Source organism: Mustela nigripes, chromosome 11 (genome assembly GCF_022355385.1).
Source record: "Mustela nigripes isolate SB6536 chromosome 11, MUSNIG.SB6536, whole genome shotgun sequence".
NCBI lineage: Eukaryota > Metazoa > Chordata > Mammalia > Carnivora > Mustelidae > Mustela > Mustela nigripes.
The window spans coordinates 32,210,427-32,223,374 of record NC_081567.1 but is presented as its reverse complement, the minus strand read 5'-3'; the positions used below and the strand labels follow the sequence as shown (position 1 = coordinate 32,223,374).

General features: G+C 51.3%; 1 protein-coding gene across 2 annotated transcripts in view; it reads left to right on the top strand.

The window, feature by feature from the left end:
• Positions 1–12,948, top strand: part of ABAT (4-aminobutyrate aminotransferase) — an 80,042-nt gene that overhangs the window by 42,370 nt on the left and 24,724 nt on the right. For both annotated transcript variants that reach the window (XM_059415341.1, XM_059415342.1), the window contains 2 exons: positions 2,848–2,960; positions 12,057–12,154. In XM_059415341.1, coding sequence (XP_059271324.1) covers positions 2,891–2,960; positions 12,057–12,154 — 168 coding nt within the window. In that variant the 5' untranslated portion in view covers positions 2,848–2,890. The remainder of the gene's footprint in view (positions 1–2,847; positions 2,961–12,056; positions 12,155–12,948) is intronic.

Genomic DNA, 12,948 nt, shown 5'->3' with positions numbered 1-12,948 from the left:
CAGGCTTGCTTTGCGTTGGATATGCTGCCGGAATAGATTTAAAAAAAAAAAAAAAAAAAAAAAAAAAAAAAAAAAAAAAAAAAAAAAACAAAAAAAAAAAACCCCATTGAGTTATCGAGGAAAGAGTACGGTTTCTCAGTTAATTTATGGTGACACGTTCCAGGCCTATGCTCTCCTCAATAACATTTCCTCTGGTAAAAAGCAACAAAGTTTCCTCTCTGAACTGGATCATTTGTATCCATCAAGCCCCGGCATCTAATAAGATGACGAGGAGGTTTTTTGTTATTTGCTGAGTTAATCGATATTGTCATGAGGAAAAGCAAGGACAGTCCCAGGCATTCCTATAACCAAGGTCGAATAAATCACCCATCTGAAACTCCATGTCCTTACCTCCAACACAGGAGACACCCTCCCAGCTGGATGGCTGGGCCCATTGAGGGGGATAAAGCGCCCTTCTGAACCTGTACCCCATTCCCTCACACTGCAGTCACTGCCTCCCAGAGCACCCACTCGGAGAGACTGTGTCCTTAGCCATGTGGCACCTGCAGTGCTGAGAAGGGGAGCCCCAGGCAGGCTCTCCCAGTGCACACTCCCAAGATGCGGAGCTCAGTCTGTCTCTAACCGCGCTATTAGCCAGACTCCGGAACCTGACACTCCTGGCCCTCCCCCATGGCACCGGCTCACCCCCAGGGATACGGGGACTCGGGGACTCTTGACCCCAACAGCATCAGCAGTGAGGGGGGCACTCGTGGCCAAGCTGGGCTGCAGGCTGGGGCCAGGAAACATCCATGTCCGGGACCTCCGTCCTCACTTGCAGCCACTTCTCTGTTACACACTGTTCTGCCTTGAAGCACCCTGTCTGCGTGCCGGCTCCTCTCCCACTGTAGGAGGTGGTGGACCCCACACCTCCCGGGACTCTGGCCTATCCCCGTCCAGTCAACTATGGTCAGGGGGTGATACAGCATGGACAGGGCTGCTGGGTCTGCACCCCTGTGGACAGAGGGGGAAGTTTCTAAGAGTGGGAAGGCGTGGTGTCTGAATGGACACCCCAAAGCTCCCTCCTGCACCCGCTCCCCGGGGCGCACCTCAGTGGCCTCATCTCTGAAGAGTGGACAGTGATGTAGCCATTCATCTCCTGGGGTTTTGGGGTAAAACAGGCAGGTGTCTGCAGCACCTCTAGGTGCTCAGGTCATGGTCATGCCTGGAGGGCAAGCGCTGCACCTGATGGTCCCTGTGCCCTGCGTCTAGCGCTCATGGGGGAGGGAGGGGCTCATAGTAGGTGCACCATGAGAATTCATGGAATGAGTGTGTCCTTAAAGCAGTGCCAGCATCGCCCTCCTTTGCTTAGTCTCTGCTTATAATAATACAGCCCCATGTCCCATTAGCTCTGGGCGCACTGGGGTGGGAGCACTGCCAGCTCTTCGTCCTGAGCTTGGCACCAGACACCCGCCCGTGTCCTCACCCTCACCCAGGCTGCTAAGCCCGCCCACCACCTCTAGCTGGTTCTTCCTCCACGCATGCTTTGTTGCAGAGTGAAGAGAGGGGCATCTATGAAGTGTTAGGACTCAGCGACTCTGGGGTCAGACTGATCTGTTTTCAGATCCACCATTAACCTCTCTGTGCCTCTGTGTCATCATCTGTAAAGAGGGGAGCACAAAGCATTGTTGTGGGCATTTATAGCAATAATGAGTATTCATAGTGCCCTATGCAAAGAGCTTAGCACAGCGTGCAGAAAGGACACGGGAAACAGGGTCCCCAAGTTGTGAGACGCGAATGGCTCCATCATCGATACAACACGATACAATTGAAAATACACACTCCAGATAACAAAGCGGGGATTTAGCAAGAAGACCCACAAACCAAAAGATGCAGTGGGAACACACTTCAGTGGTGGCCTGGGGAGGGACTGAGGGGAGGTGATAGAAGAAAACAGACAGGGTGGGGATGTATGTTGCTCCATGCCCACAAAGCAATGGGCAGCTGGCAGGTCTAGCCAGGGAGGGCAGGATTGGGAGGGGTCAGAGGGAATCCGCATAAGGGTGGCACCGGAGCTGAGAACCCTCACTCCTGGGTTTCAGAGCAAAGTTCCACATCCAGGGAACCCCTTCCATCTCCAGCAAACTCAAGAAGGTTGGTCACATCCCTGGAAGCATGTGCTTCCCAAAACAGGCCGCCAGAAACTGCACGGGGTCCACTGCATCGGCTCTGAACCTTCCTCCATCTGAACCCTCCCATCTCCCTAATCGGGCTGGCTTTTCCCGGGTGGGTGACACACTGAGCTTGTCAGCTCACCTACAGAGGGATCTCAAGCCAGCTCTGTCCACTTGCTCTGATTTTTCATCTAGAAAATGTGCACAGTGATCTTGCCTGGGGTGTGGTCCAGGTCAAATGAAAACACTTTTATTGGGGCGCCTGGGTGGCTCAGTGGGCTAAAGCCTCTGCCTTTGGCTCAGGTCATGATCCCAGGGTCCTGGGATCGAGCCCCACATCGGGCTCTCTGCTCAGTAGGGAGCCTGCTCAGAGAAAGCCTCTCTCTCTCTCTGCCTGCCTCTCTGCCTACTTGTGATCTCTGTCAAATAAATTAAAAATAAAAAAGAAATAAATTTTTTTTAAAAAGAAAGAAAAAAAACACTTTTATTGAAGAACTCTCCCCAACTAATATGGGTCTCGAGCCCACAACCCAGAGAGCAAGGGTCACATGCTCCTTCGACCGAGCCAGCCAGGCACCCCAGCCCTTGTCTTTAAAAGTGTACATTCAGTATGAAAGCAAAGGGTGTGATGCCAGAAGAAGCTTCTCCACGACGTGAGAAATGGCTGGCCTGATCGTGTGTTTCTGGTTTCTTGCAGGTGGAAGCGTGTGAAGGGGCCTCTGTTCCTGGAGGATAGGATCATGGCCTTCATGTTGCTCAGCCGGCGGCTGGCCTGTACCTTCCAGCACAACTACCACCTGCTCCCACCCAGTAAGCCATGGGGGGTCTGGGCAAGAACTGGTCCTGATGACTGGGGATTCTTGGGCTGGGAGAGCCCTTGGGGGTTAAGGGGCTGGCCAGCCAGTACTTCTGGGGCTGTCTTCCCCTCACACACGTGAAAACTGTCCCCATCACTGTCCCCGCCAGGTTTTCCATATCTGCCACGAGCTCCTATCCCTGCGTGAACAGCTGTATCGTCCTCTAGGGGCTGTTGGGGAAAACACGTAGCTGAGCTTGCTACCAAGGAACAAGAGGGCTACAAACATCCCTGTGATTAACCTAAAGGCCAAGTGGGCTTCAAGGGCATTGGATAGGAGGCAGCTGCCCCCACGGGGCTCTCCCTCACCTGCACCCACATGCACCCGGCTGGCCCACAGCACCGCCCGCCCTGCAGCCATGTCTCTACCGGGCTTCTGTTTCTCTCTGCCTCACTGAGTGCAGGCTGCTCAGCCGGGCCAGCCTCACCAGGATCCCAAGAGACCTCCCTCCCAGTAGCCCCACCAGGAAGGCACGCCTGAATTCCATTTACAAGTGAGAAAGCCGAGCCTTGGAGAAGCAGAGTCAGTCTAGCTGCAAACCCTGGGTTATCATCCCTCCCGCATGTGCCTCCCTAGGCCTCTGGGTAGGAGAGGGGCTCGCGGTAACCCCCTTAGAGAAACCCTACACTCTCACCCCAGCCTGTCCCAGTTCTCTTGGGGCCCCGTAGCTGTCATCGTGGTATCTCTCTCTTGTTCATCTCATCTGCCTTCTGAAGAAGACCAAGTGCTGGCCGTGGCCTCGGTTAGCATGTTGAATGTTGGTGTTTATACCCTGGGTGGGGTACAGAGCAGGCGTGTTCTCTCTTCCGCAAGAGTATTAGCAGGTTTTGTTAAAAAAAACAAAAAACAAAAAACAAAAAACAACCAACCATTTAATTTGGGCTGATTTTACAAGTAAAATTTTACAATTAGTAAGATCGTCCAAAGAGGTCCCCTGTGCCCCAGTGTCCCCCCCCCCACGGCTAAAATCTTGCATCGCCAGGATGCCCTTGTCAAAAACTAAGAGGCTGACCTTGTATATTACTATTACCCGAACTCCAGACTTCTCTTCGGATTTTACCAGCTTTTCCCTTGACACCTCTTTCTGGATCCAGGACCCAGCCTGACTTCCCCCGGCCCATTTAGACGTCACACAGTTTCCTCTGGTCTCTGACAGTTTCTGCCTCCCCTTGTTCTGAACCTCCATAACCTCAAGGAGTTAGGTCTTGAGGTTTGGCTTTGTTTTAGGCAATTATAAGAGAAGAATATTAACGCTGACCCATTATTATATTAAAAATGAACCAACACCTGACTGATGGTGCAGGTACGGCTGCTCCAAGCAGGAGGGGAGTCCTCCCTAGCTAGTACTGTGGAGCACCTGCTGGTGCTCAGGGTGGTGCCTGGCGCTGGGGACAAGAGAGCGTGGCCCCATGGGGCCCCAGCCTGGTGGCACACGTGGCTCTCCTTTCCCAGGTCGTTTTCAAGGACAGCAGAACCTTCCCAAGTTCACAACCAGGAAGGAGCAGTGAGTCAGGGCTCCTACAACTGGGCCCCATTTCACAAGCGAGCCTGATTAGTGGGCAGGACTGTGAGGCTCCATCTCGCGTGGGGAAAGGACTGGTGTCCTCCTGCTTTGCCTATTCCTTGCTCAGAAGGAACGGTGCATGTGAAAGCGCTTTGCGCTTCCACTGGGTGGGGAGTGACCTAACTCCCATTTTACAAGCACGGATATGGAGGCGTGACGAAAAACCAGGAACGGATATGACTCAATTGGGGTGACCCGCTCTGCATGTTCTTGGCCAGAGCTGAAGCTTTTTTTGGCACACTTGTGCGCGATGGAGAGAACCACACCGTGAGATTTTTTTTTTCTTTTCTTTTGGCGTATCGCTTTGACAAATCTAGTACGACAGAAGAGGGGTAGATGATTGATAGATGGGTAGATAGATAGACAGGAGTTTTTAAATACTAAACCACGGTGTTGGCAAAAATGCAGGAATATGCGTACTCCTACGCCGCTGATGGGCAAGTAGCAATAAGGAAATCATTGTCAAATGGTAGCTCACCTTTAATCCATTTAGTCCCCTGCGAGAGGAAAGAGAGACTCAGAGAAAATTTTCACTTTCCCAGAGTCTCAGCGTGAGCAAGTGGTTGAACTGGGCTTTGAGCTGAGAGCTGGGCTGGCCCCCAAACTTGCAGCCTTAACCACTCTATTAGTTATTGCCTTGTGACAAATAGCCCCAAACTTAGCAGGTTCAAGTAATGTACATTTAGTATTTCACGGTTTGCATGGATTAGGAATCTGGGGGGGAGGTCGGCAGCCTTGCTGGATGCTCTGGCTCGAGGTCTTATACGAGGGTATAGCTGAGCAGTGAGCCAGGGCTGCGGTCTCTTGGGAAGGCTCACTGTGGGAGCTGGGGTGGGGGGAATCCGCTTCCAAGCTCACTCCCGTGGTTCTGGCTGGATTTGGGGCCACACGGACGTCTCCACAGAGCAGCTCACAACATAGCACCTGCTTCCCCGGAGTGAGGAAGAGTAGGAGGGTGCTTCAGCCCGTCACCACGCCCGCTGTGCTGAGGTGTCTCTCTGGTGTCTCCACCCATCGGACCACTGTGAAGCCACTTGACACGGTGGCTCACGGCTGAGACAGGGCTCCCAATGTCATTGCTTCATGCCCCTCCCCCCACACCATGGATAATCTTATCCTGGCAAATGGTGTGCGGAGACTGGGAGACGAGACAGCAAAGCCGTTACCTCTGGGTGGTGAAGTTGTTGAAATTTTCCTCCAGGAGTGTGTTATCAAAAAAAATAAGCAGATAAATAAATGGCGTGCTGCCTTCCTGAGAACATGACGAAGGCTAGAACTTTGCTACTCAGAGGCGACATAGTGCACAGCCACCCTCGTCCCGCACCATGCCTGTGACACATTCGGCAAAAGACCTGAACATCCCGGAGAGTCCCCTGTCCCCTTAGAGAACCGGAACGCCCAGGACAGTGACGGAGGAAGTTCATCATCAGCCCCTGCAGCGTCCAGTCCAGCAGATGCAAACACAGACGGCAGCTGTGCCTCTGGCGCGGAGCCAAATGACGGCCAGGGCGTTAGACACAGAGAGACCCTGGGGAGGGATCGGCCCCTGGGTCCCCCTCATCCACAGGAGTCCCCGTTCGAGCAGCCGCATCCCCGGCTCTCCGAGTCCGCAGCGGTGTTCCTGCTCCTGACGCCCTGCTCAGGTTAAAGAAGAGCCCAGGTCCCCTGAACAGGATGAGAATTCGAGAATGGGAGTCCTGTATCGTGAGGCTCCAGGCTGCAGTGCGTCCGAGGAATGACCGTGGGCTGACAGAGAGAACAGTGCCAGCGGTCTAAGCCGGCCGTCACCCCACATCCTCCTCCTCAGGGCTGACAGAAGCTTCCCGGGAGCCTGGCCAGGAATGGAGGTTTTCCACAGAGCACAGAAAACACCAGGAGCAGAGGAGAGATGCCCCCTCTTCACAATCCACTGCCCCCCGCCCCCAAGCATGGATGAAAAAAGTCAAGAACCACCTAAAGGCAACGGCAGGTTTTTCAAGATTATCGCTTGCAATCTTGGAGCAGGAGCACACGGAGCACACGGGCAGAGTCCGCTGCTGACTCCGGGCAAGAGACACCAGACGGTCATTCTGAAAAGGGTCCTTGAGGCTCCTCGGAGCACACTCCCCAGAGACGCGTCGTTGTGGTTGTGATGAAGTCAGCTCTGCACATGCGATTGGCGCTCGTTTTCAGGACGGTGTCCCTGTGACTGTGGCACGCTCCGACAGTGAGCTCTTCGAGGAAAGGATCAAAGAACTCCTTACAGATTTCCTCAGCGCCCGGAGATGAGCATGAGTCACAGAAGGTCCTCTGAGGGTGCCCCGGCCGCCGTGAAGAATGCCGAATGTTCAGACACTCGGGAACTTACCTGTGCAGCAGAGAACACTGTGTGAGCTTCTGTCTGGTGAGGCGGAGGTGCGTGGGGTCTGTGAGGGCTGTCCCTCCTGCCCCCCGATACTGAAACCTCTGGGAGGAACATTGCTCTTTACTCTGGTTCCAGTGGCCGCACCGTTGGCAGCTACACCAATGCATTAAGACTCGAGGGCTTGGGGAGCAGCCACAGCTGGAAGAGCCATAGGAGATGGCGCGTCTTCAACTCAGGGCTGGCAAATGGCACTGTGGTCACCTTCGCCGTCAAGAACAACGAACAACTCAAGGTCTTTGAACGCCGTGGCCCTTGGGCTGGCAGCTGTCTTGCCACAGCTGAGGAAGATGGCCCCAGACCAGCTCCTTGTTGGGTCTCGTGCCTGGATCATGAGATGCACAGAATCAGCTCCGGCTCGGAGGCCTCTGGAGGGCCCCAGCAAACCGTTCTCTGCAGGAAGGTGGTGCGTGAGACCTTGTGTGCAGTGGCTCCTGCCCGACTCAGCCCATACCCACAGCATTCATGCTGGCGACGGCGTGTGGATCTGTGCGAGTCACCATCACACAGTGACCGGGAATATCTTGGGGAAAATGATGGTGGCCGCGGACCCGGAGAAATTGGTCTGTGTCTGTGGGTTACAGTCCCACAACTGATCGCAAGTTTACGGAGGACACAAAGACATGATAATGTGTATGACCACCCATAAAATATGGTTTATACCGGATGATGCGATGCCAACATTCAGGCCACGAGGCTAAATCTGACGCAGATTACCCTTGTCGGTGGCACACTTACTTCCTGGTATGTGGTATTTGTAGATCATTCAAAACAATGATGCGCTCTGACCACACGGGCCCAAACTTTCAGACCCCGAGGTGTCGCTGGAAGAAGTGTGATGCTCTTTTCGCGGCTCAGAAAGGTTTCAAACAGGACACACAGGACGACGGGCTAAGTAAGGATAAGAGCAAAACTGATTCCTAAAGACTTTTGTCTCCCGTCTTGGAAGGTCCCTAAGTTGAACTAATTTCACATCGGCCCCACCCAGAGGCCACAGTCTTCCCTTCCCCGGAGAGCCAGCGAGGAAGTGGTATCAGCCGGGTGCACCCCATGTGCAAATCTGGGGACCTCTATGGGATGATAGGTTACACTTGAAGTTCTCACTGGACGTTGGTCAGATTTAAACAGATTTTCGGGAATGATACTTCTCTGGGACAGCATATAGTAATTTATACTATGAGTATTCTCCTGATATTTGTTAGGGATATAGATCTTAATTGGTTAAAAATAATAATAAGTAGGGTGGAGAGTTGGGGAGAGGGAAGATAAGGTTTTTTTTAAAGTAAAGCAGAGCAAACAACTCCAACTGAACTTGACCTTGACCCTTCGCCAGGCTCATATACAGAGCCCTTGCTGTTTAGGAAACTGGCATTCATTTATTACTCGCACTATAAAGATCAAGAGAACAGTAAAAACATTTGGTGGCTGTTTTTATAGTTTGGAGTTAAACATTGACTCTGGATTGGCGAGGCCCCGAGGGTAGCAGGCATCGGGCATCGTCCCCAGACCCAGAGGGCTGGGCTGGACCCCTCCCCGCTACCATGCAGGGTCTCAGATCTTGGGGCACATGCCTGCCTCCTAGCTCTGAGGCTTCATTCATGAATGAAAATGCTGGATGGGTCGATATTAATTCAAACTTTTGTGTGCTTCTTTGTGCCTCTGGGAATTTTTCTTTGAAGGAAGTGAGTTGTTTTGCTGCAAATGTTTCATTTCAGGGCCCGGCACTGGATGAGATGAAAGATAGTCTCTGGGAAAGGAGAGGTCTGAGGGACAAATTTTCAGCTTAGCCGCTTACCAGCTCTGTGACCTTGGGTAACCGAGTTGACCTTTCTGAGCTTCTGTGTCTTCTGTAACACGGGAATAGTCATAACCTCTACTTCCCAGGGGGTTGTGAGGCTTAAGTGAGACGATCCATGGAAAATACTCAGGATGCTGCGATAGATTCCCAATGAAGGGACATCTCTGCTCGTGTGACTTGTTGTAAGAGATCCCAGGGAAGGAAATCTGATTGTTTCCTCCTGTGGTCTATATATCACCATTATATATCATCATTAAGAGAATATTTGGGGTGCTTGGCTGGCTCTGTCTGTAGAGTGTGTGACTCTTCATCTCACGGTCATGAGTTCAAGCCCCATGTTAGGCGTGGAGCCTATTTGAAAAGAGGTACGTAAGAGAATATTTGTTATATTGGTATTTGGTTATTTTCCTCTACAAAAAGTCAAAAATGAGATCAAGTTGGAAAAACAAGAGTATTAGACCTGGGTTCAATTCCTGACTCTGCAACGGACTAGCTGTGTGGCCTTAGGAAAGTTGCTTAACCTCTCTGCTCCTCCTCTGTAACCTGAGAACCATCTCTCGAGGGTTGTGGATAAATCAAAACCGTAGATGGGAGTTCCCGTGGGTAGGGCCTCGGGCCTGCTTAGCATATGGTGGGCGCTGAGTCGTGCTAGCTGCCCCATCTTCCTGTGTTCGATAGCTGTTGCCAGCCAACTTACCAGGCTGTGGTAGCCCAGAGGCCCTGGCCCTCTTCTGTCCACACCCAGAAAGACTTGGCACATGGTAGGAACAGACGCAGATCTTGATAGAGACTTGTCTGCCCACCACCTGGCCCTCAGCTTCCCCTTCTCTTGCCCCTGATCCCTGGGGGATGGGTTCTCGCCCCCTCTCCACGCCCCTCCCCAGGTCTGCTCACAGCCTTGGCGTCCTGATACCCATAGCTCCACACGTCTGCACTCACTCCTGTCATTCCCCTCAAGACCCTTTAAGCTTCACTCCCACCGGGGCTGCTTCCCGTGCCAACAATTCCACTTTCCAGATCCCAGGAGATCTGGCTTCTGTGGTACAGTGTCAAGACACTTTCGGGAAAAAGGAAGAGCGGGCCTGTGTGTCCTCCTTGGAGGACAGCTTGCAATTTTGAATTTTTCACTTCCCCTCTTTACTGGAAACAGAGCAGGATCCTCAGCGGTTAATAATTGTTTTTTTTTATCCAAACATGTGTCCTTGTTTTATGCAGGTCTAGCTGGAATTGGTCTGGACCTGTAACCCTTAAGTTCTGGCCAAGGAGGAAATAAACAGTTTAATGTAAAAAAGAAGTCATCAATATGTTCCATGACCTTTAACTCTGTAGGGATTCCCTTTTCATTTTCAGATCAAACAGAAGACAATAAAAGCCGGCTGCTTCATGCCTTGAAATAAGAATAACACTGAATTTTAACTGGACTTCGTGTTCAAAGGGCTACATTTTGTTACATAATTAATTCAAAAACTTCTTTGATATCCAGAGCAATTATGGAAAATTAAGAATGAGTTTAAGTGTTTTCTAATATGGGTTTGCAATGTGTGTGTGTGTGTGTGTGTGTGTGTGTGCGCGCATGTGCGCGCACAGGCGCATGTGTGTGAGACAGAGAGAGGGAGGGAAGAACAGAGCCTAGTGCATTCTTTGCTTCTCTGAGTTTGGGTTTTCTCTCCTATAAAATAAAAGCAATACCGTACCCCTCAAGCTTGCACAAGGAGAAGTGAAATCATGTATATGATTTACACAAAGTGTCCAGTAATTCCCTAGTATGATACAACTCACGTAAGAGGAACTAACATTTCCCAGACACCACTTTTGTGCCAGGCAGATCAAAGATGAGGAGGGACATTAAAGGGATTTCTGGGCCACACTCCCCTTGCGTTCACCACAACTCTCTTTCAGTCAGGGACCAAGATCTGGGGTTGAGGCTGCCTTTATCTCAGCACATGCTGAGCCTTGTGGGTCTAGCCTGGGAACTCCCCTCTATACATTGATTATTATGCAAAAATGTGAAATGGAGCTCAATCAAATGACTTGTGCCCCAAAGTTTGTTTATTTGATTTTTAAGCAAAAAACATGTGTAAGTGGGGACCACCTGAAAATTAAAAGAGTTGTTTTTTGGTTTTGTTTTGTTTTTTTAAGATTTTATTTATTTGATAGAGAGAGCGGGAGGAGGGGGCAGGGGGAGAAGCAGACTCCCTGCTGAGCAGGGAGTCTGACATGGGATGTGATCCCAGGACCCCAGGATCCTGACTCGAGCTGAAGGCAGATGCTTAACTGACTGAGCCACCCAGGCACCCCAGGGACCACCTGAATTTAGACGTCTGGTTGTTCCCTCCTCTGTGATTTCTGAGTGTTCCAAGCAGGGGCACAACCCCAGGGGGGGTGCTCCTGGCATCTGGTGGGTGGGACCAGGGGCTCCGCTAACCACCCTCCAGTGCCTCCAGGATGGCCCCACAACAGAATTATCTGGCCCAAAATGCCAGTAGTGCTAAGGGCTGAGTAACTCTGGTCTATATAGACATTTGGATATAAGTTTGGCTATAAATTAAATTTTGGCAAAATTTGGATAATTTTTATACTCTGACCTTTCACACAGTAATACCATGTCCATTTTTCCATGTCCATAAAAATTCAAAATCTCCAGGGGTGCCTGGGTGGCTCCGTTGGTTAAGTGCCCAACTCTTGATTTCAACTCAGGTCATAATCCCAGGGTCATAAGATAGAGCCCCACATCAGGCTCTGTGCTGGGCGTGGAGCCTGTGTAAGATTCTCTCCCTCTCTCTCTGCCCCTCCCCACTTGTGCCCTCTCTCTCAAAAAACAAAAAAAAGAAATTTCCATGAAATGGTGGACTGTGTCATACTGTGTTTAGCTGCTCTCCGTTGTTGGAAAGTTAGGTTGTTTTCTTGTAGAAAGATAGTATTATTACAAATATTTGTAACCTGTATTTTTGTATACTGTCCCATTATTTTCTTAGGATGAATCCTGAAATGAGATTGCTTAGTAGAAAGGAATAGAAAGGCATCATTAGCTGATACTCGCACCAGCAGAACAGGAGCACACCTGTTTGCCTACCACCTCACTAGCACTGGGCTTTCCCATCTGTTGGAGTCTGCAGTGTTTTTGTGGCGCCCAGGTCTGGCCAGACTCCGTATTCAGGGGTGGCCTGGCTAGGATGGGGTGGAGGTCCTGGCCCTGTGTCTGTTGGGGACTTTGGGCACCTGTTAGGGCAGAATTCTCATTATACCTATAGTTACCAGGGATTTTCATCATCTCTGTTTACTGCAGGCTCCAGACACATCAGTCAGGCTGCGGCCAAAGTTGACGTCGAATTTGATTATGATGGGCCCCTGATGAAGACTGAAGTCCCTGGGCCGCGCTCTCGGGTGAGTTGAGCACACTTGAGTGGTGTTCTTAAGAATGGAACGAAAGGCGTCCATGAGGCAAGAACACAGTGACGCTTGGAGACCTGCGTCTTTAGCTGCTTTCAGAGAGTTCACCGCTAGAGATCTGGGTCATTAACTAGCCCATCCGGCCATAACAAGTGAAAGAGGCCTTCTCAGAGGAGATGTATCCGTTGTCTGTTGTCACAGTAATGCTGTGTCACAATCACAGGGTCCCAGTAGCATACAGATGGCTTATGCATCTGGGGTTAAGTGGGAGTTAGCTAGGCTGCTCTGCTGAGCCCATCTACATGCCTGGGAGATCACTGGCCACTGGTTGATCTAAGCTGAGCTTGCCTATGTCACTGCGGTGACTTGGCTCTGCTCCATGTGTCTCTCTTATCCTCCGGCAAGCTGGGTGGGCTTGTCCTCATGGCAATGGCAGAGGAGAGCGCGTAATGGGTCTCTTTAAGATCTAGGCCCCACGTTGGTTGACCATCACTCCTACCTCATCCTCTTGGCCAGAGGAAGTCAAATGGCTTGCTTTGAGTCCAGAGTAAAGGTCTGGGGCAGAACATCCAGCCAAGGTGGAAGAACATGGCAGTGCTAGATGGCACAGAGCAGGGACAGCAAAGGCCCTTGATCTTGACCTTGAAGGATAAAAAGGATGAGTTCACCAAAGGAGTGTGTTCTTCCGTTGTAGACGAGGGCAGTGGAATGTGGAGAGGCATGCAGGATGACAGGACATGGCATACGAGACACGCTGGGTGGCTCCGAATCCCTGGGGTAGATGTTAC